This window comes from Schistocerca americana, chromosome 3, assembly GCF_021461395.2.
Source record: "Schistocerca americana isolate TAMUIC-IGC-003095 chromosome 3, iqSchAmer2.1, whole genome shotgun sequence".
Taxonomy (NCBI): domain Eukaryota; kingdom Metazoa; phylum Arthropoda; class Insecta; order Orthoptera; family Acrididae; genus Schistocerca; species Schistocerca americana.
The window spans coordinates 978,953,004-978,977,003 of record NC_060121.1 but is presented as its reverse complement, the minus strand read 5'-3'; the positions used below and the strand labels follow the sequence as shown (position 1 = coordinate 978,977,003).

Below are 24,000 nucleotides of genomic sequence, written 5' to 3'. Positions count from 1 at the left end.
GGGTCAACTTTGTATTTTCAGATCGGATATCCCCATTTTTATTACATATTCGGATTATTATGTGGTGTTCCAGTGGTGTAGGAGTAGCGTCTTAGATTAGTAACCACAACGTGCTCGGTCCCTTATTCGAAACTTGCCACCGTTTAAATTTTGATCAATAATCAGCATTGGCGGCTGAAGACTTCCGGCATAAGAAGTCACCCTCCTTCTCCCAACGGCCTTGTCAAAGGGGCCGGAGGAACGGACAGAGGTTCGAGGCATTCTCCTGGGCTTGGGATGGGGAACTGCCCATAAAGGCGGAAGAATCAGCAGTGATCAACTGCATGAGGATGAAGAAGGCGATGGAAACCACTGCATTACAGACACATGACGTGTATCCACAGGACATGTGGCCTGTAATTAAAAAGGGTCATGATGATCTCTCCGTTGGCAAAAGATTCCGGAATACTCCCCCATTCGGGTCTCTGGAAGGGGACTGCCAGGGGAGAGGTGACCGTCAGAAAATGATTCAATGACTAACGAACGGATAACGTTCTACTAGTCGGGGCGTGGAATTTCAGATGTTTGAACGCGGTAGGGAAGCTAGAAAAGCTGAAAAGGAAAATTCAAAGGCTCACTCTAGATCTAGGAGGGGTCAGTGAAGTGAAATGGAAAGAAAACAAGCTTTTCTGGTCATATGAGTATAGGGTAATATCAGTAGCAGGAGAAAATGGTCTAACGGGAATAGGTTTCGTTATGAATAGGAAGATAGGGCAGAGAGCGTTTTACTGTGAACAGTTCAGTGATAGGGTTTTTCTTATCAGAATCGAGAGTAAACCAACACCAACAACGTACTTCAAGTATACATACCGACGTCGCAAGTTGAAGGTGAAAAGATCTAGAAAGTGTAAGAGGATATTGAAAGGGTAATACAGTGCGGAAAGGGAGATGAAAATCTAATAGTCATGGGGGACTGGAATACAGTTGTAGGGAAAGGAGTAGAAGAAAAGATTACAGGAGAATATGGGTTTGGGACAAGGAATGAGAGAGGAGAAAGACTAATTGAGTTCTGTCATAGATGTCTGCTACTAATAGCGAATACTCTGTTGAAGAATCACGAGAGGAGGTGGTATATTTGGGAAAGGCTGGGTAATACGGGAAGATTTCAATTGGATTACATCGTGGTCAGACAGAGATTCCGAAATCAAACACTGGATTGTAAGGCTTCCTCAGGAGCAGATATAGACTCAGATCACGATGTAGTAGTGATGACGAGTAGGCTGAGGTTTAACAGATTAGTCAGCAAGAATCAGTACGCAAAGAAGTGGGATACGAAAGTACTATGGAATGACGAGATACGCTTGAAGTTCTCTATGGCTGTAGCTACAATAACAAGGAATAGCTCAGTAGGCAGTACAGTTGAAGAGGAATGGACATCTCTAAAATTGGAAATCACAGAAGCTTGAAAGCAAAAACCTAGGTACAAAAAAGGTAATGCAAAGAAACCAAGGCTAACAGAAGAAATACTTCAGTTGATCGGCGAAAGAAGGAAGTGCAAAAATGTTCAGGGAAATTCAAGAATACAGACATACAAGTTGCTGAGGAATGAAATAAATAGGAAGTGCAGGGAAGTGAAGACGAAATGGCTGCATGAAAAACGTGAAGAAATCGAAAAAGAAATGTTAATTTTTATTTTAATAATCAACAGCCTCAGTTGCACAGTTTACCTAGAATTTACCTAGTTTTCAGTCGGGATAACCCAACCTTCTTCAGAATAAGAGTAACTACCGTTTGTCCATAGTGTACATCGTCAAGCTAAAACTACAAATCCATAAATTATCGCCAGACTGTAAAAACTTATCTGGAACTGCCTCGGCCCCACTTCGCGACCGCGATGCGGCAGCCACGAGTGCTGTACTGGAACTGACCGTAGCGTCGTGAGGCCCGCCTAGGCGGACACAATACCTGGCGCCTGCGCATAAACTGTGTGATAGTTACTTGTTTGGACAAGACGAGAACCTAACTCCCGACCTTGAATTTACTAGTAAAATGAAGTAAAAGGTATAGTTGTGGAAACGGGCTTATATGTTAACCTGTGCACAACGTACTTAGATCGACTGTCTTAACATTTATGAAGTATTCATTGGTCATGATATGAGGAACAGATCATGTGCTTACAACGTATGGCCTATCTAGGAAAATTTTGTGCTTAAGCACGAAGTTTAATCACCTAAAAAGAACTTAGGAGTGGGGAGGATAATATAAAGCCAACATCGTCATTATTACGACTAGGTCTAGAAATTTTTAAGACGTAATTGTTAAGCACTTGCTTAGCTATGGTCACAACGCATGAACATCCTATTGACTTAGCGCACAAACGGCCATGATTGAACTTATGATCAAGTTTATATCTAATCTGTAACATCCAGCAATACGGGCCATATAAAATAGATGGTCATTATTCAAGAGTATTATATTTGACCTGAAATGGTCTGGAATCAAGTCAAAACCTAATGCACTTACCTGATTGAGCTTCTTGGTGAAGTTATCAGAAAACACTGTAATAGGGGATAATGTGGCGGCAATTGGGTATTCAATTTGCCTTCCTGGAGGTGATCCACACACATACTGTAAAAACTGTGTGTGGACCACTGCCATCATAATTCGGGCCTGGTGACCACTGCCATTGAACTTAGGGAGTGACAGCGGAAATATGCTTCAAACTAAAACTGTACATCGAAGAAGCAATGATGGAAATAAAAGAAAGGTCCAGGAGTGGAATTAAAATTGAACGTGAAAGGATGTCTATGATGACATTGCTATCCACAGTGACAGTAAAGAAGAATTACATGATCTCTTGAATGGAATGAGTAGGAATATGGATTGAGAGTAAATTGAAGAAAGACGAAAGTAATGAGAAGTACCAGAAATGAGAACAACGAGAAACTTAACATCAGGATTGATGATCATGAAGTAGATGAAGTTAAGGAATTAAACTACCTAAGCAGCAAAATAGCCAATGACGGACGGAGCAAGGAGAACGTCAGAAGCAGACTAGCACTGGCAAAAAGGACATTCCTGACCAAGAGAGGGCTACTAGTATCAAACATAGGCCTTAATTTGAGAAAGAAATTTGCGAGAATGTACGTCTGGAGTACAGCATTGTATCGTAGTGGAACAAGGCACAGAAGAGAATCGAAGCATTTCAGATGTGATGATAAGGACGAATGTTGAAAATTAGGTGGACTGATATGATAAGGAATGAAGACGTTCTGCGCAGAATCGGAGAGGAAAGGAATATGTGGAAAACACTGAGAAGGAAAAGAGACAGGATGATAGGACATCCGTTAAGACATCACGTAGTGAGCTCCATAGCGCTAGAGGGAGCTGTAGTTTGCAAAAACTGTAGAGGAAGCCAGAGATTGGAATACATCGAGCAAATAATTGAGGACGTAGCTTGCAACCGCTACTCTGAGATGAAGAGGTTGGTTCAAAAGAGGAGCTAATGGTGGGCCGCACCAGATGAATCAGAAGACTGATGACAAAAAAATTCAGATTAAAAGCAAAAAGTATGTATATTTTAGCCAGCAACTGATGTCTATTCGTGATAGGTGGCGCTGCCGTGACATTCCGTACACTCGTATTTTGTTCATTAGATGCCTGTATCGAAAGGCTTTCGAAAGTCAAGGAATATGCCTTAGATAGTATTAACAGTTTTCTTACGCTTCCTTATGGACACCTAATACCACTTTACTTTCTGTTAAACTTTCACGGTCCAATACAGCGTATTGACTTGTATTAATTAAAAATTCTTCGACCTGTCACATATTTGTGAGGATACTCCGTAAAGTTGTATTTTGGTTCTTAGTCGACCATTTGGTCCAGTCCCGAACTCCTTTCGGAAATCTCTATGAATAAAATCAGCTGTGTCACTAGTTTCACAGCCATTCAAAGGTGAGCTACGTTTAGCGGAATGTTTTTTGCTGACGCTCCCCTGATCTTTTCATAAAAGTGTCTTTCCTCCAATAACGTCATATACGATGAACAACTACTATTCGACAGGTGTTGATAAGGGACGTCACAGTCCATTTTGCTTTCATATGTATATTGTTTTTCGACTTGGATTCTATTGGGGGCTTGAATAATAGGTTTTCTAGAAATTTCCTCAGGCGACTCGCGGAATCCTTACGTCAACACTGCCACTTAGCGATATCTTCCTTCTTGTCAACCTGCCGACTGGTGCGCGTCTGGAGTTGTCGTTGTTAACAGCATGATAAAAAAAGGAAAACCACTGAAAGCGTACTTCTTGACATTTTGTAATTGTTTGTTTCCTCATGAAGCCGTTCCCGACTGAACACTGCTCGAGGTAGTGGAAAGTTTAGCGCATTGTAGTTGCATTCGAATACCGCTTCTCACAGAAGCTAAGTTAAGGAAAGGTAAACCAACGTTTATAGCATTTGTAGACTTAGAGAAAGCTTTTGACAATGCTGACTTGAATACTCTCTTTCAAATTCTAAAGATGGTAGGGATAAAATACAGGGAGCGAAAGGCTATTTACAGTTTGTACAGAAACCAGATGGCAGTTATAAAGAGTTGAGGGGCATGAAAGGGAAGCAGTAGTTGGGAAGGGAGTGAGACAGGTTTGTAGCCTATCCCCGATGTTATTCAATCTGTATATTGCGTAAGCACTAAAGGAAACAAAAGAAAAATTCGGTGTAGGAATTAGAATCCATGGAGAAGAAATAAAAGCCTTGAGGTTTGCCGATTACATTATAATTCTGTCAGAGACACCAAGGGACCTGGAAGAGCAGTTGAACGGAATGGACAGTGTCTTGAAAGGAGGGTATAAGATGAACTTCAACAAAAGCAAAACGAGGATAAGAAAATGTAGTCGAATTAAATCAGGTGATACTCAAGGAATTAGATTACCAAATGAGACACTTAAAGTAGAAGACGAGTTTTGCTATTTGGGGAGCAAAATAACTGATGATGGTCGAAGTGGGAGGGATATAAAATGTAGAATGGGAATGGCAAGAAAATCGTTTGTGAAGAAGAGAAATTTGTTAACATCGAGTACAGATTTAAGTGTCAGGAAGTCCTTTCTGAAAGTATTTGTATAGATGTAGCCATGTATGGAAGCGAAAGAGACGATAAATAGTTTAGACAAGAGGAGAGTAGAAGCTTTGGAGATGTGGTGCTACATAAGAATGCTGAAGATTAGGTGGGTAGATCAAGTAACTAATAAGGAGGTACTGAATAGATTTGGGGAGAAGATAAATTTGTTGTATAACCTGACTAGAAGAAGGGATCGGTTGGTAGGACACATTCTGAGGCATTAAGTGATCACCAATTTGGTACTGGAGAGAAACGTCCAAGATAAAAACCGTAAAGAGAGACCAAGAGATGAATACAGTAAGCAGAATGAGAAGGATGTAAGTTGCAGCAGTTACTCGGCGATGAGGAGACTTACACAGGATAGAGTAGGATGGAGAGCGGCATAAAATCAGTCATTGGACTGAAGACCACGACAACAACAGTTGCATGACATGGCGAAGGTTCAAATTCCCATCCAGCTATCCGGGTATTGGAAGATCAGATGGTTTAACTTTTTGTCGACGACGAGGTTGTCAGAGACGCAGTGATTAATCGTATTATGGAAAAAAGGGAAAGGAAACCAGGCTTAGCCTTCCAAACAAACGATCCCAGGTTTTGTCTTGGGTGAATTAGGGAAATCACAGGTAACCTGAATTTGTATGACCGGGTGGAGGTCAGTCTTCCCAAATACAAAGGGCGTTCAAAAAGTTTTGCATAGTCGTCTCTAATTTTTTTATTTTTTGCAGGAGGAGAATGAAATTTTTTGTGAACACACTTGGAACATTTAGCTATAAGTTGGTGGATAAAAGTATTTTCTTTTATTTACAGGTGAGCCATAAAGGACCGTGGAGTAGATGTCAGGTTGCGACAACGGTCGGTGATGGAGTTCCTCTTCAAGAACGACGATGACTCTGCCACATCGATGCACGGGAAGTTGCTCCCTGTTTTTTGGGAGGACACAGTGGATCGCAGCAGTATCCAGCGGTGGTTGCAGAGGTTTAAAGAAGGTGATTTCTCTCTACTGGACAATCCACAATGCGGTAGACCATCGACGGCAGTGACTGATGTGAATAAGGAGACCATTGATCAAATCATCCAAAATGACAGATGTGTGACGACACGACAGCTTGCTGAAATGACTCGTTTGTCATTGGGTGGTGTGGTATCGCAGTCACTAAGGTATAGAAAAATATGTGCGCGTTGGGTGCCTAGATTACTGACAAGAGAAATGAGGAAAAATGTGTGCGGGGGTCTCATGAAGACCTTTACTGAAGAGTGGAAACAGTGTTACCCCAGGATGAAATATGGTTGTTTTTGTCCGAACCTGAGAGCAAAACCCAATGCATGGAGTGGCGTCATCCGGGTTCCCCTAGGAAGAAGAAACCAAGACTTTCACGAACAGCAGGCCGAAAGGTGATGGCCTCCTTCTTCTGGGATCAGTGTGGCGTCATTTTCATTGACTTTTTGGAACCTGGCTTCACAATTAACCGGGACCGTTACTGTTTGTCATGGGACAAGCTGCGACGTGCCATCAAGACCCACAGACCACAGCTTCAGGGTCAGCTCGTCAGACTACACCATGACAATGCCAAACCCCATACAGCCCTTATGACGCAGGAGAAAATCATGGAAATGGGTTGGAAAATTGTTCCTCATCCTCCCTAGAGTCTGGACTTGTCTCCTTATGATTTTTACCTCTTTGGTCGTCTGAAGGCCCACCTTAGCGGCAAAACATTCGATAGTGAGAAATTCCTGTGTCAAGCGATGGTGTAAAAAAGTCAATCCCCAGAATTTTACTAAAGTGTATTTACATCATGGAAATAACGTTGGGCCAGATGCGTCACAGCTGATAGAGGCTACATTGAGCAGGCTCAATGTATAGCTAAATGTTCCAAGTATGTTCACAAAAAATTTCATTCTCCTCCTGGAAAAAATTAAAGAAATTAGAGACGGCCGTGCAAAACGTTTTGGACGCCCTTTGTACGAGTGCTGTGTCTCATCACTGCACCTCCTCAATCGGACCGTGGTTTAATTAAATCGTTTATTCCTCCACCCTAGTAGCTCTGATGAGCTTGTTACGTCATGATGTAAAATCCTAATCTTCCTTTTCGACTCCGCACGGTGTATTGGTGTGAAAATGATATCTGACTTGCTCACGTCACTCCCTCATCATCATAAGAATTAAGTGTGGAGGTAAGCTTCTGTTTTCTGTTTCTCCAGGACAATCACAATGTTCCTGCTTAGAATAAGACCTGGGCCACCGGACAGACGAAATTTAGCAATTTTGCTCTGTAATTCTTGTTTTCCTCGAAGAATTTGTCTCAGTGTCACGTCAAAGCTTATTCAAGAAAGTAGACCAAGAGTGAAATAGAATATCAGACGAAATTGGTGACTTCATTGAGGATTTCTTGATAGTCGTGTCTCTGGATGTTGTCTTGGATGGAGAATCATGCACAGAGTAAAGGTAACTTCAGGTGTGCTCAGGAAAATGTGTTGGATCCCTTGCTATTCTTGTTGTATATTCGTGACCTGGGAGACAATATAAATAGTAACTTCAAATCTTTTGCAAGTGATTCATTTATCTGTAATGAAAAAAACCGCACAAACAGTCAGAGTTAGGTATGGGAAAAACAAACCGGTTAAAACCGATACCGCTATTTTAGTTTTCGATAACCAGCAGTTTTCGGTATTTCTTTGGTCTCGGCTATAACAGGTGTTTTTTTATTTTTAACTAATAACCGAGTAAAAAAATCGAAATATCTGTTAGCCGTAGAAGCAGTGCTGAAATTTTTTGTTCTTAGATAAACCTTTTTTAAAATGGAATAATTTTGCTTCGCACAATTTGCACTGGTTTGAAATATTGTGTTATTATCTAAAACGTCAAAATTTCTCAATCTTTGTTCGATATCTACGTTCATTATAGGAAATAATAGGAGCAAAATACCGAAAATCGGTTATTTCAGAAACCGGTTATTTTCAGCTGTTTTAATAGATTACACTGCGTGGAAAAAACCGATATAATCTAAAACCAGTTATTTCGATAACCACCATCCCTAGTCAGAGCTTGATAAGATTTCAAGGCGGTGCAAGGACTAACAACTTGCTTTAAAGGTGCAGAAATGTAAATTTTTGCTTTTCACAAAACGCTAATAGTCCAATCCTACGACTACGGTGCAAATAAATACAAATGGAATCAGTCACTTCTTACAAATACCTGGGTGTAATACGTTGTAGGAATATGAAATGGAATGACAACAAAACCTCAGTCGTATGTGAACCAGGCGGTGTACATTGGTTCATTCGTATGATACTGGGAAGATTCAATGGGGATACAAATGAGACTGCTTGCAAAACATTCGTACGTCCAGAATATTGTTCAACTGAGTAGGACCTATACGAAATATGACTACAGGTGATATCAAATGTAAGGAAATAGGGCAGCACAAATGGTCGCAGGTTTGTTTGACCAACGGGTCATCCGACAGCGTCATTGAGATGCTGAAAAACCTGAACTGACAGACTGTAATGTCGTTGCCTGCCCCATCGCAGTATAAACAGTCGCCTCCCTCGGGAGCGCGGAGAGTGACGTCATTGTTAGAGATAAAGCACTGGCTAAATGAATAGCTGTATTAAGTAATGGAATTTGTATAGGATTAAAAGGTTGAATTCCTATTGATACCGAACTGAACAATTCGCTATTTTGAATCCCAATCCGAAGACAGTGTTGTATGCTTCGCGTGGCGTAGGAAAGTGAATCAACGAATTATGTTTAGTTTTATTGTTCCACAGCATCAAAAGGTTGAGTGTGCAGCTCCAAACTGCTCAAATAATAGCAGACATGGTATAAGTTTTATCGGTTTCCTTCAGATATAGATCGGTGTAGAAGGTGGCTTGTAAATTCAAGGCGCAAAGATTGAACAACAAAATCGAGCGGCTACTTGTATAATGTAAGTAAAAAGCTTTTTTCTTTGTTTTCAAAATATATGTGCTCACAGAGCGGTGGTCATGAAATTATATATGTAAGTTGTGTGTTTATTTAGTCTTGCTGCAGATTATGTTTACGTAACATGACGTAATATTGTAAGTTTACAGTAAGCTACTTTTCTTGATTTTATTTACAACAGCTTTATAAAACCACAATTCATCTTAAGGAGCTGTTAATTTTATAGAAAGAGTAAATTAACAATGCTGTATCGCAGCTTGTTCGTAATAACAAAATATTAGCAGTTTTTTTCTTTTTTTTACGTTTTAAATAACTTCTGACAGATTTCTTTTAAAGCTTTTGAGATACTCAATAAAATTCGCATCAGTAATATACTTTGAGTAGTCATGCAATTCCCTCTTGTGCTGACATAAAATTTTGGGTCAATTCTAGTGTCAGATGTCACCCATCGTGACGTCAAACCTAAGGCAAAGAACCTACACAGAGGCAATCTTTGAAAGCAACTATCATATTCGTAAACAAACGAATGTAGCATACGATAAAATTGCCATCACAGTTGACATGATTAATTACTCAGCCATGAATTATGTCGAAAAGATGTGAAGGTAATGATAGTAAATAGGAATAAAAAAAGGGGAGTCACGTGTCTGAAATAAATTATTATTGTAATTTATGTAAGTGAGAAAAGTACAGAGAACCTTTAAATCCATTACAGTACATCACATTCTGAAGTCATGATATTGTGAAATAGCGTTAATTTATTATCAAATAATTATGGAATTAATAGGACTACTGCGGGAAAGTGGGGGTTAAAGGGTTGGAAGAATTTAAAATGTAACACAACAACGGGAGAAATGAAATAAATAATAACGTATATGAAAAACAAAAAAAAAAAGAACAGAAGCATGAAATCGAGCGGCTACTTGTATAATGTAAATAAAAAGCTTTTTTCTTTGTTTTCAAAATACATGTGCTCACAGAAAACGACACATAAATCTTAAAAGCAACGCCAGTGCACAAGTAATGGAAATTCCAAATTGGAATCGGTAACTAGAATTAAGCTGTATAGTTCAATTCTAGTTACCGATTCCAACCGATCCACGGTTTGTTATTTAGACCATTTTTGCAACAAGCGTGTGTACTACAGTGCTACATGTTTCCTACATTCGGTACTACTCTCTTCACTATTTTTTCACTTTTTCGCCGTAGTCCAGCGATCAATAAGAACTCTACAAATCCTACAAAAACCGAGTTCACGCACTTACGGCAAACGTGTCCAAAATTATGAACCATCGAATGGTTGGAATCGGTAATTAGAACTTACCCCCTCTATATGTCAATTCTAGTTATCGATTCCAATATTTCCATTGTTCGTTATTTAGATCGTTTTTCCAGCAGGTGTGTGTACTGAAATGTAATAGGATTTCTGCATTTGTAATTGCTCTCTAAACTCGTGCGAAAAAGTAACTAATATTGGAATTGGTAATTAGAATTAACGTATATAGGTCAATTCTAGTTATCAATTCCAATACTTCTTACTTTTTGTGAATTTTTTTATTTGTGTACTGTCTTTTTTTTAGGATTGTTGTGTCAGTCTCCGAATTTCATGCTACTGTTTCACATATGTTATTATTTATTTCATTTTCGCGTAGTTGTATTACATTTTAGTTTCTCCCCGCCCAAAACCCCTTAGATTCAATAATTATTGTTATAAATTAACGCCATTTTATAATCTTAAGCCTTCATCACGCGCTATGCTTAATTAATTTTATTTAAAGGTTCTCTGTATTTTTCTTTCTCACATAAATTAAACGGTAATTTACTTCAAGCATAAATATTTCTCTTTGGTATTGCTCTTATTTACCTCTATTATCTTCAGCTCGTTTCGATGCAATTCGCGCCTAAGTAAATAACAGCGTGGACTGTGACTAATTTTATCGTATGCTACATTCCTTTGTTTAGGAATATCATCTACTGCTTTCAAATGTTGCCTCTATCTAGCATCCTTGCCTCTGGTATGACGTCATTGCTCAAAGCTGACGAGTGGAATCAGACACTAGAATTTTATGCCTGTTGTGTTCCATTTTAACGTTATTCCGTAACTGTTTACGAATGCAACTCTTACTTATCGTAAACTGACGTAGATAAACCAGAAAATACGGGTTTAGTTTAGCAGGGGATACAACCCGTCAGCCTTGACCAATGACGTCAGAATTGGTCAGAGAGCATGTATTACAAAGATGAGAGAGCTGAGAAGAATGTTCAGAAACAAAGGAATGCAAGAGAGAAAAACTGTACTTCACATATATAAGGGCCAGAAGCATTTTCACGTTAACGATATCGCGTGTTTGTATCTTAGTATTTCTCCGCAAAATACAATAGAAAGAAATGAATGAAATATATTACTAACAAAGAATACATCACGTTACATGTATGTCAGTTATATCTCGAAACTCTTTAGAACTGTATTGCTTAAGTGATGTACGGGATACAAGTTCAGCGTACGTCGATTTCTTAGTTTCAACTAGCATTGCTGTCCTGTTGTTCACTTGAACTATGTATCCCCTGCTTCACTAAACTGTAAATGAAACACCCGATACAAATTAATAGCTCACTTGAAGTGTGTTGCCTGAGTACAGTACGGAAAACGAGTTTGTCGTAAGCCGATTTCTTCGTTTTCACTAGCATTACTGTTCTGTTATTCACTTGAACGATGTATCCTCCGCTTCAGTAAACCGTAAGTGGAACACGGGATACAAATTGTAGATGTGTTGTTTATTTCGTCTCCGCTACTTCTGACAGTCCTTTGTTACGTACATATCAGTACTACTGATGACAGAAGGACCAACGTATATAATATATGTATACCAGACTTCCGTTGACCTCTATATATGTACACGGGTAACGAAAAGGTGGAAATAGACGCAAGTTACATTTGCAACCTGTACCACAACTGAACTACACGGAGACAAGAAGACGACACATGTAGAATTTGTACCCGTACTTCACTATGGGGTAGTTTTCTTGTTACCTTGGACGCTAATAGTATCCCATTCGTTACTTGAGCTATATAGCTATATGCAACATTTGTATCTTGCTCGCCAATTGACATATATAGTGTCGGTGTAAAGGCGAAGCGAACGACGGGATACAAATTTTAGTTGTGTCAGGGGTTTCGCCTGTGATATAGCAAGTACACATTCGAAAATGTCGTACTGATACTAGTGCTGGGAAACGAAAGAAGATCGACAGCTGAGAAATTTCTATTACGTACTTCACAACAAGAAAATACACATATTGGTGGAATAAAACAGGGAAATATATCAAAATAGTGAAATACAGTGAAAGAAGCAAATGGAAAAGTGAACTTACCACAGGGAAATATCGAGGAATAACCGAAGCTCGCCTAGACAGACAGTAACGAAAATTACATACCCACAAACAGACAAATCCATTCCTATAAACGAAAATAAGACAGTATAAATTGTTCTACAAAACCAAACTAATACTCCAAATTACCTCAATATCATTGCGAATAATTTTAATGTACAATGATAGCGCTTATCCGGAACACAGAACTGTTTTATCATCTATGCCTCGAAGTGAAGACATTACTATCTATAACTAATGTACGACAGCTTTGGTCAGAGCCGACGGGTTGTATCCCCGGCTTCACTAGACCCGAAAATACAATACTGGGGACGTATTTCAACAGTATTTGGTAAATATGTAGTAGAGCAACGTATGATTTGCGTGGAACGTAAGTGAATGTATCATATCTCGAAATACTCGTCTAATCACCTACTTTAATTTGCTTGCCTCTTAAAGTCAAATCTGAGCGAATACATTTGCTACGCTGTAACATTATCTGCGCAAGGAATGTACATTTGATGAATTTTAGAACATATTAAATTGTAAGTGTTCCGTAGAGTTTTAAACGAGCACCTTCAAAGTGGTGGATTGTCTAGTTTATACTATACAGTGCTCTAGTTAGTGCCTTAGCGGTGGACGCTACACATAGTGCCGGAGTCGTGGGGTGCGAAAACGGAAATTCCACCACTTTGGTGAGATATGGTCAAGGCTTTCACCGTAAAGGCCGTGTGTTTTACAGTTTTTTCAACAGTATCAGCGAAGTATTATGAAAGGTGCGAGTTCCACAGTCCTGTGCCACGTCGTCAAGGTAACAGCTAGCCGCGTCGCCACTGTTACGGAATCAGCAAACATGGACTTGATCCTGATTCGGCGATTATCCTGATTGAGGGGAACTTGCCATCTGTGTAACTGAATTTTACGAGTGGACAGTTTCGTTCGCATATCGCATAAATAGATCAACAGCCAGCCACGCCGCGAAACGGTTATGTGTGCACTCGTAAAAAACATTAGCAAAACACTTAGGATGAATTAACATTAATGGCGAGAAATGTGTCGAGAGCGAGTTTGTTCGTTTACGGAACCAGTAGTCGAATACAGAGGCTGTGCAGTACAACTATCGGGTATACTGTACTGCAAGTACGCCGTGTGGCAGAAATACTAATTATGTAAACGCTCCTGTCGGAGCACAAGAAAAGACGAATATGATCCTCTTTAAAACACTCTGACAGAAAAGTGGGAAACCAATTACCTCAATCCTCATTCCGTTTTCCACGCCAAACATTTTGGCATGTGGACGTTTTCGCGCTCTTTTAACACGGAGCGTTCTAAATCGTCTTACACAGTCTCTCTTTAAAGTCAAGCCTTCATACTTAGCATCTCCCTCTCACTGCCACAGTCTACATACGTCTCTCACATTGTCTCCCTTTTCACCCATTGGTTTACAGTATACCCTGCTGCCACTGTCTCCTCACTCAGTTTCACTGTCCGCAGCTCGTGGTCTAGTGGCTAGCACTGCTAGATCACGGGGTCCCGGTTTCGATTACCGGCCGGATTGGGGATCTTCTTCGCCTGGGCAGTGCGTGTTTGTGTTGTCCTCATCATTTCATCGTCATTCATGCAAATGGCGAGATTGGACTGAGTAAAGGTTGGGAATTTGTACGGGCGCTGATAACCGCGCAGTCGAGTGCCCCACAAACCAAAAATCATCATCATCATCATCATCATCATCATCATCATCAGTTACATTGTATCCATTTTTCTTTCTTTCTCACTGCCACTGTCCCCGCCATACTCCGGCACCTCAATAATTTCAGGGGTCCAACGAAACCTTAAAATTTCGGTCCATACCTACGTGTTAAAGTCCGCTGGTCTGAGAGTGTTCAGATCCCCAGGCCACTGCATGGTCTCCGCTCATCTGTATTTTTCATTTCCAATGTCTCCTTTCTCTTCTTCTCCCACTGGTTCTATCTCCATCCACTCACTTCCTTTTTTTACTCACACTGCCTCTTTCCTCTCTCTTTTGATGGAACTGTTATTGTCTTCATGCACCTCTCTTTCTCTTACACTACCACTTTTTCTTTCCCACCGTCACTGGCTCCTCTCTCTTTCTCTCTCACCGACACTATCTCGTCTCTCTTCCACCGTCACTGTTTGCCTGCTACTCTGTTTCAGCACAAAAAAGCGCGAATATGTCAGCATGCCAAAATTTTTGATGAGGAAGGTGGTATGAGAGTTGAGGGGCTGCTACCCCACATCTTCTGTCAGAGTTTTTTAAAGAGGAACATAGCCGCCTCGTTTGTGCTCCGACAGGAGTGTTTCTCCACTAGCACCCTTCTTTTCCCTCCTACAGCAAGGTATGTTGCTTATATAAAACCATTTCTACACTTCACTGAACCTTTGACAGTTCATTGACATACACACATCAAAAAAAGTTTTGCATCACCCCAGTTCCCAGAACTCCTAAAGATAGACGTTGACTGTGGATATTGTATCACAGACACAGTCCCTTTGACTGTTCAGAGATGCCACAAAACCCACCCAAAGATGTAAACAACCATGCATGAGCAGCGCCTATTAGACGGAGGAACAACCGATCAGTTCCAGTCATTCCATAAGGAAGGAGGTACACGGCTCGTGTTGCCTATAGTTCAACCATGCCTAGACGGTCAATACTGCGGTTCGATCGCGTCCGCATTGTTACTTTCTGCCAGGAAGGGCTCTCAACAATGGAAGTGTCCAGACATCTCGGAGTGAACCAAAGCGATGTTGTTCGAAAATGGAGGACATACACAGAAACAGGAACTGTCAATGACATGCCTCGCTCAGGTCGCCCAAGGGATACTACTGCAGTGGATGACAGCTTCCTACGAATTATGGCTCAGAGGAACCCTGAGAGCAATGCCACCATGTTCAATAATGCTTTTCGTGCAGCCACAGGACGTCGTGTTACGACTCAAGCTGTGCACAATAGGCTGCATGATGCGTAACTTCACTCCCAACGTCCATGGCGAGGTCCATCTTTGCAATCACGACACCATGCAGCGCGGTACAGGTGGGCCCAACAACCTGCCGAATGGACCGCTTAGAATTGGCAGCACGTTCTCTTCGCCGATAAGTGTTACATATCCTTCAACCAGTCGATCGTCTGGGACGTGTTTGGAGGCTGAACGCCTTAGGCACACCGTCCAGCGAGAGCAGCATGGTGGAGGTTCCCTGCTGATTTCGGGTGGCATTATGTGCTGCCGACGTACGCCGCTGGTGGTCATGGAAGGCGCCGTAACGGCTGTACGATACGTGAATGCCATCCTCCGACCGATAGTGCAACCATATTGGCAGCATATTGGCGAGGCATTCGTCTTTATGGACGACAATTCGTGCCCCCATCGTGCACATCTTGTGAATGATTTCCTTTAGGATAACGACATCGCTCTACTAGAGTAGCCAGCATGTTCTCCAGACATGAACCCTATCGGACATGCCTGGGATACATTGAAAACGGCTGTTTATGGACGACGTGATCCACCAACCACTCTGAGGGATCTACGCCGCATCGCCGTTGAAGACTGGGACAATCTGGACCAACAGTGCCTTGATGAACTTGTGGATAGTATGCCACGACGAATACAAGCATCCGTCAATGCAAGAGGGCGTGCTATTGGGTATTAGAGGTATCTGTGTGTACAGCAATCTGGACCACCACCTCTGAAGGTCTCGCTGTATGGTAGTACAATATGCAATGTGTGGTTTTAATGAGCAATAAAAAAGGCGGACATGATGTTTATGTTGATCTCTATTCCAATTTTCTGTACGGGTTGTGGAACTCTCGGAACCGAGGTGATGCAAAACTTTTTTTGATGTGTGTAATTCGACAAATTTAGATACTTTGACACATACAGACAATAAGAAAGCATAATATAAGTTTAACACAAAATAGTTTTATTGACATTTTTCTTGGGTTCTTTGCGCATTTATAGCAGATCACCGAAATGTCTGACTCATGATATCTTAAAATAGAAAAAATATTATTAGAAATATTTTACTTGCAATGTTTCCGGGTTTTCTTTTCAGCCAATTTTTGTCATTGCAGTAACACTTTGGGCATAGTTGTACAGGCGTGAAGTGTTGTTTTTCCTGAGACAAGGCGTCAAAAAGTTTTGTTGGCGAAAAAATGCTGGCTATAAACATTATTTTGTGACCTCAGAACCCTTGCGGTGACCCTAGAGTTTTTTCCATATGTTAACTACGTGAGTTAAAGCTACATTTATGCCTCACAAGAGATATTACCTCCATATTTTACAAGCGCAAGTACGGTAACTTTGAATCTCTGGATCTTGCTAATGGTTGTGATACTGAAGAAAACTGCAAGGTTCCCGAATAACATCATCTTAAAAACATATGATAAAAATTTCGACTATTTGCCGTTAATAGAAATTATGGAAGTCGATATCGCCACAATTGGTGCTTTTGACACCCGAAAATCTTTTTTTTTTTTTTCTTTTAGGTTTTCCCAGGAACTGCCCATGAACAAATGGTGCTTTCTAAGCCTCTTAAGGTCCACCCTAGACCACACCTAATGTTATAAGAACCAACCGATATTTCCAGAATGAGATTTTCACTCTGCGGCGGAGTGTGCGCTGATATGAAACTTCCTGGTAGATTAAAACTGTGTGCCCGACCGAGACTCGAACTCGGGACCTTTGCCTTTCGCGGGCAAGTGCTCTACCATCTGAGCTACCGAAGCACGACTCACGCCCGGTACTCACAGCTTTACTCCTGCCAGTTTCAACCAACCGATATGTTCAGTTTTCCTGGGCTGGAGGAAATGTGTATTGTTTAAATTTTGACTCTGTACTGTAGAATAGTCTTACATGCAGCAGAAATTCTTAACCTAGTAAGAACAGGAGTACGTAAGAGACTAGAACGCGTGGAACGAAAAATTCTCAGGAGGACAGTGCGACCTCGAAGAACACAAGGTAGTCAATTTAGAAGACGAGAGAACCAGGAACTATACACCAAGGTAGAGAGAATCTCGGACATCAGCAGCGAAAGGAGGAGTCTGATCTTTGGACACATCCTCAGAATGGACCATGGGAGGTTAACACAGCAAATAATACTGTTTCTGGTGGACAAGAGTACCGAAATACACTGGGTCCAAGAGGTGCAAAGGCGTCTAGAAGAAATAGGAATACAGGAAACAGGTAACACAAAAGAGTAGTTTTTAAATAAAAAATCTAGGCTTTCACAGGTTTCGAAGACGGAACTAGACCCACAGCAAAGTCAGAAGAGCGAAGAAGGTTGCAAAGCACGAGAATGAAAGAATATTGGACAATGAGATAGCCCAGAAGAAAAGATACTTGACGCGAATTAACGTTGTCCTCAAATGGCCAAACCGGAAAGAAAAACAAGAAGCGACAGCATGTCCGTTATTCCCAAAGTATACAAATGGTCTCTAGGCTTAAGGCTATCCATAACACTTGACCCCTTGTCTCTGTGACCAACAAAACCCGAGAAATTACTCTCCGAAAAATGCTAGATGTCATGCACGCACTTATTTGCACCTTTTGTGTGAACAGTGCAGCCCACGTTGCACTGGTGGAACAAATGTGAGTCTTTACCAGATGTTTGTGGTTCTGGCCGTGTGTATGCTCCCCCAACCCGCAGCTAATTAGTAAATAAACAATTCAGATCAATCTTTAGCTGGTGGTTGGAACAAAAAGAGAACAAGCGCAGACAGGAGATAGGTACGTGAGGTCTAGGCGCTCAGTCATAGAGTATTGTGGCCATGTGCATGTGCTACGTAACGTGGTGTATAGTCGTATGAGGGATTGTCTGTGTTTGTTTAACTCCATCAGCCCTCGCACGCAACCCAACCCCCAACCCCGTCACAGGCCGCTTACAAAATGCTTCAAGATAAAAGCCAACTATACCTCTACATCCCATTTACTAAGTTTCAAGAACTATTATTAACCGACAAACCAAGGAATGTACCATACCTCCTATGTATGTTGTACTTCGAAGACAAAAGAAGACTAGTTACAGCGAGCACAGATCAACTAAGCAATCACTTTCCCGTGAATGGAAAACGAAAACATCTTAACATGTTGTACAACCGTGCGCTTCACAGTGGTTTGCAGAGTATGAATGGAGATATAGATTCTGCGCAGCTGTTTTCTTACTGAGAGATTCTTGGTAAAGATAAGCTTTAAAAAGGAGCACTTTACACAGCGTATTCGGTATAAAAGCTAATAGGAATTTGTGACTAACAATAAGAACAGTCAACATTCAATAACCATTCGAATTATCAAAAAAATTATAACAATTAAAAAGTCAAGAACGATGAGGTGTTTCCAGAAGCCGCATAGCAGTATGAAAAGTGCTTTATTCGCAGCTACCGGTTTCACGTCAGTGTAGACACATTGCAAGTTCATCTGCGAAGAATACAAATCACTGAGCGAAATTTTGAAAGGGTAGGAATAAATCACCCTGATACAGATCTGTGGTTTTTGGAAATACCCCACCATTCTTGACTTCTTAATTGTTATAATTTTTGTGATAATTTGAATGGTTATTGAGTGTTGAGTATTGTTATTATTATCCACAATGACTCTGAGCTATAGTTACCTTCCGCATAAAGTTGTTTGTAATAGAAATTTTCCTGGAGCTATCTTCGTAACGAATGGTCTAAACTGCTTTTCAGTACTGGTAGTGCTTATTTTTGTGCGTACGATGGTCAGACAACATTACATTAGAAGTGTCCTTACGGCTGAACTCATTTTTAAATTTGCAGGTTAATGTTCCCACTTTCTGTCTGCTGTTTTCATTTTAGGCACTAGACGGTTGTGTGAAGAACTAGGCGAAAGATCTGTATCCAAACCTTCCTTTTACAGTGTGTCATAGAACCGTAACTTCTCTGGATTTTCTGAGAGATTTTTCTCCAAGATCTGACTCTGAAAGTAGTTGCACCCTTTGCACATATCCCGTGTACGCTACATATTCCGAATGATAACGTTAAACCAGGACTTTATGCCGTACGCACACCTATAATAAGCTGTACTTACTGTGTTTCACCCTCCATGGAATTAATACGCAACTGTAATAGATGAAATCCAAAATATGAATGACAGTATACACAACGGTGGTGTAAGATCCTACAACATTCATTAATTATTTCTCAAACCGGTTTTCGGCTTTTACGTGATCATCAGGTACAAAGTTACAAGTATGTGATACAGTGAAATTTTGTTGAATCAAATACTTTAAACTAGTTCATCTACAGATTATCTCCATTTCCGGAGTTGGGTTTAGGAATAAATCTTCAGGGATTATTTGAGTGTAAATGCGATGTACGACCACTTAACCAAGGTAAAACATGTTATACATTAGCTATATACAAACTACAACAGTTGTTCATAGACGAAAATAAATTCAACAGTAAAATTCGTTTACATATTCCAAAGATGTGGCTGAAAAAAATAATTTTGTCTTTAATAGCTGCTACATTACAAACAGATAAGTTGTAGTAGAGAAATTAGGCAGGTGAGCCAGTCATCTGTGATTATACAATGTATTTTTTCACGCAACATAAGAAATTATATTAACTGAAATAGAGGAAAATGGGGCGCATGAGTAACGGGAGGAATTTACAACATGGCCTGGATGGGGTTATGAGGAACATCTGCAGTTAGTAGTGGCGAGTAACGGCGCTGCGCCTGGTCATTCAGTACTAGGCTTGGTCTGATGGACATATGTTCATTAATTTAATTTACTTGAAAAATTTTCGTCTTCCTTCCTTTATTTTATCTTAGTTAAATAATCTTATACCGCATTTACACTGAAACAGTCCCTCTTGTTTTACTCTTAAACTTAACGTTAACATTTGTCATCTCTGGAAAGTGAGATACTCTGCAGATGTACTAGATTAAAATATCCAATAAAACTTCTCTGCACCCCGTACCTTTGTACCTGATGATTGCATAAAAGGTAAAAAACGATTTGTGAAATAAATAATAAATACTATAGAATATTACACAAGTATCATGTGTGTTTACATCCACAAAGTATTAAAGATTCTACCAAGAACCGACGGAACATTCGATCGATGAAAGCTAAAATATTTACCACTACAAACCTCGGTATGGTGAGGTTCTTCCACTGCTCAACTGAAAGGTTGGAAAGCTCCCTGCCAGGGACGTAGCACCAGTGATCAGGAGTCTGCATAGCCAGGTAGAACATGTTGACGCTCATCAGGTCGAAGCATGAGGCAAAGCAAACGAAAACGATATTCAGCCTCGTCTGGATCTTCCCCCTGGACCCAATGGCGTCCAGGACCTCCTCAAATGCTGGAGTAGCCTTTGTTTTTGTATTGCATTCTGGGATTCCAGTCCTCTCCTGAAAATGAATAACGAAACAGCGGTGTTACTATCGCCATCACTGACAGGGAACGGTAATGAGTCCCCAGCAAGACAGGCAGACATTTATTTTTTGTTTGTGCCTACAAAAGTTATTTACCTGCAGCATCAGGCAGCGAGAGCCATAGTCTGCTGGTAGAGCTTGTGGGCAATAGTTTTTTGTGTCTATAGAGTTATCTGGTCCTGTTTTCAATTACCACAGCAGCAAAAATTAGCAGTCTCATTGACCCAAATTTATTTCGACAATATTTCAATTAGTTTTTATGTTTGTGTATAATCGCTCAGTCCATTTTATTGCTGCTTTCTCTTACAGTTCTTCGTTGTTGAATTCAGTTCCTATGTGCATGCGATTCACTTGTGTCTGTATTTGTTTGAGATATTACTAGTACATCCAGTATTCGTGGTATGTGAGTTCAGCATTATGTCGTTACTATTTCGAGATTAACAACGACTGTGCAGCAACACACTCTAAGACCAAAAAAAGAAAAGAAAATAAAGAAATGACGCACCACAGAGAAATTATCCAAATGGGACGGAAATTAGTAGGTATGGTGTACATGTGCAGACTGCAAGCAAACTTGTCGTGAGAATTTCAGAGAAACTGGATGCTTAATTCAAGAGAATGAGCTTCACAAATAGAAAAAGTCAATAACACATTGGTCCACCTCTGGCCCTCATGGACACAGTCATTAAGTTGATACATAAGTTCATAGCACTATTCTGTAAGTTTAATGAACACAACAGATACACATAATGGAGACTTGAGTCATCAATAATAAATTCTCCTTCACCATTTACAATAGTCTCCCAATGCTGGAGTAACTTTTAGCATATTGAACTGAAGCCTCGTTAGTGAACAGTACATTTGAGTAGTAGAGCAAATCAGCCATCAGCGGATTTTGTTAGTGCAGGTTGCCTACCTCAGAGGCAGGTATGCACTCAGGAGCAAACCTATTGTTCTCCTTTGATTGACAGGTCCTTAACCTATTGTTCTCCTTTGATTGACAGGTACTTAACCTATTGTTCTACTAGGAGGATCCTTCCTTTTGATTGGCAGGCACTTAACCTGTTGTGCACCTGCCCCCTCTAACTCCCATCCCCACTCAGGAAACCTCAACCCTCGCTGCTACAGGTACACTTTCAGGACTTGCAGTTATTGCATAGCCCATCTCACTCTTATCAATTTGATTGACTACTTAATTAAATTAATCAATTAATTAACTTGTTCCCCTTTGGTAAGCCCCTTTCCCCTCCCAACATCCCTCCCAGAAATTGGCAGGAAAAGAGACTCAATTGATCGGTCATTTGGAGGGAATTCGGTTCCAGTGTGTGGAATATTGTTTAAACACTTTAGAAAATGTATGGAATATTATTTAATTATTTATGGCGGTGTATGGAATACAGTTAATTTATTTAGCGCAAGAATTTGTCCATAAATCGATTGCTATGTATGGAATATATGGAAATTGGTGGAGAGGAAGGATCTCATAACAGGAAATTCAAGGATATAAAAACATTCAGTTTGTGGGGGTTGGATTTCTCTTGCTCATCATTCTCTGATGTTTGGTAACGTGTAGGTCTTGTAAGAAGTGATTACATGGGGCAAACATGTTGCATAACCTCATGTTCAGCACTGTAGACTGGGTGTTTTAACCTAAAGTTCGGCCCTTTGTCGGCACTTAACCTATAGTTCTGTTAAGTGGTTTTCTATGTCACCCTCATTTCCTTAAACTATTGGACCACCTTTGATACCAAATTAAGTAATTACTTATGTTCTCCCACCATTTTCTGGTACACTTTTCGAATTTCACATGCTTTTGAACGCCATTTCTGGCGGATTCTTGTTTGTCACCCACCCCTTTAAACTATTGTACTGCATTGTACATAAAACTTGTTCAAATTAATGTAGTGTTCTGCACTTAACCTGCTGTTGTGCTCCATGTGACCCACTCACACCCACCCTCTCTCTAACTATTGCACTGCTAACACCATGTTGATATATAAAATTTATGCAAATTAATAAAATCGATATTCTTCTCATGTATGGGGTAGTTTTTTTTTAATTCATGGAATCCTATTGGTCGGTAAAATCGATGGAATATAGTTTAAACAAAAGATGGCTAATAAAAAACACTTCCTGCCACCCAATGCCCGATGCTGAGGTCAGGGTGCACCGGCAGCCCCTGCAAAGTGATGACACGGCCATCAACTGCCAAGCCACTCACCGATGTCCATTCAGGTCCCACAAGCACGAGGCAGCAGCATCTCTTTCGTACATGAGACCCAAGAAATACCTGTTCCAAAGACATGTCCACCTAGGCACCGTTGCTGGTGCGATGACACACAGCTGCACTGTAAGTCCAGTGCCGAGAGAGATGTTGTAATGCTTCTCAGAATAGGACAGGGTACGTTCTTCCTATCAACCCTAATGGGACAGCCCATCCGTCACTGAATTCAGTCGCCAAACTGCTGCTGCTGCCGATGTGGGAGCACCGTTCACCATTGTTTTCTGCACACGAGACTTTCAGCGGCAAAAAACTATTTTGTACACATCACCATATTGGACAGGCAGTTAAATCCCACAAAAGTTGTCTACAGATCATCAAATACATACAAGATTCACATGAATATTGGGAACCAGGAATATATTTACCGGTGTAACTACAATTAAATATTACGATTGCTGCTGCAGTCTGACACCAATCGATGAACAGGTAATGTATCCTCTTGATGGCTGTGGTTCTGGAATGAATCTGAGTATCTAAAGCGCACATAATATACCTCTTAAAAATCTATCTCATACCCTCACAGTTATCTATGTGCTACCTCTACATCCCTCACGATAGGACACACACTCATTTCCTCCGGTCATGCCGCAACATAAGCCACAGTAACATTACACTGCAATATATACACATTTTACACAAACAGTGCAGTTATCTTTTATATCTGTACAGTGCCCGAGAAGTTATGGTATGCCTACACTCGCACCAGCCTAAAGGATGTATCTACACACTGTAAAACTTTCAAACATGTAGAATAAAAGATGGATTTTTAAAAAAATAGTGTGCATTTCTTTTGGAGTGACCCTCGTAGTACAGCTGCCACGCGTAGTACAGCATTGTACTCGAGTGCATCTAGTCGCCTCCACCCACATATTCCACATTTGCACTGCGTTTGCCCTGTTTTCTGTATGTCTGTGGA

General features: G+C 40.6%; 1 protein-coding gene across 1 annotated transcript in view; it reads right to left on the bottom strand.

Moving 5' to 3' along the window:
- Window positions 1–24,000, bottom strand: part of LOC124606603 (solute carrier family 22 member 7-like) — a 94,435-nt gene that overhangs the window by 62,725 nt on the left and 7,710 nt on the right. The window contains exon 2 of the mRNA XM_047138588.1: window positions 20,517–20,776. Coding sequence (XP_046994544.1) covers window positions 20,517–20,776 — 260 coding nt within the window. The remainder of the gene's footprint in view (window positions 1–20,516; window positions 20,777–24,000) is intronic.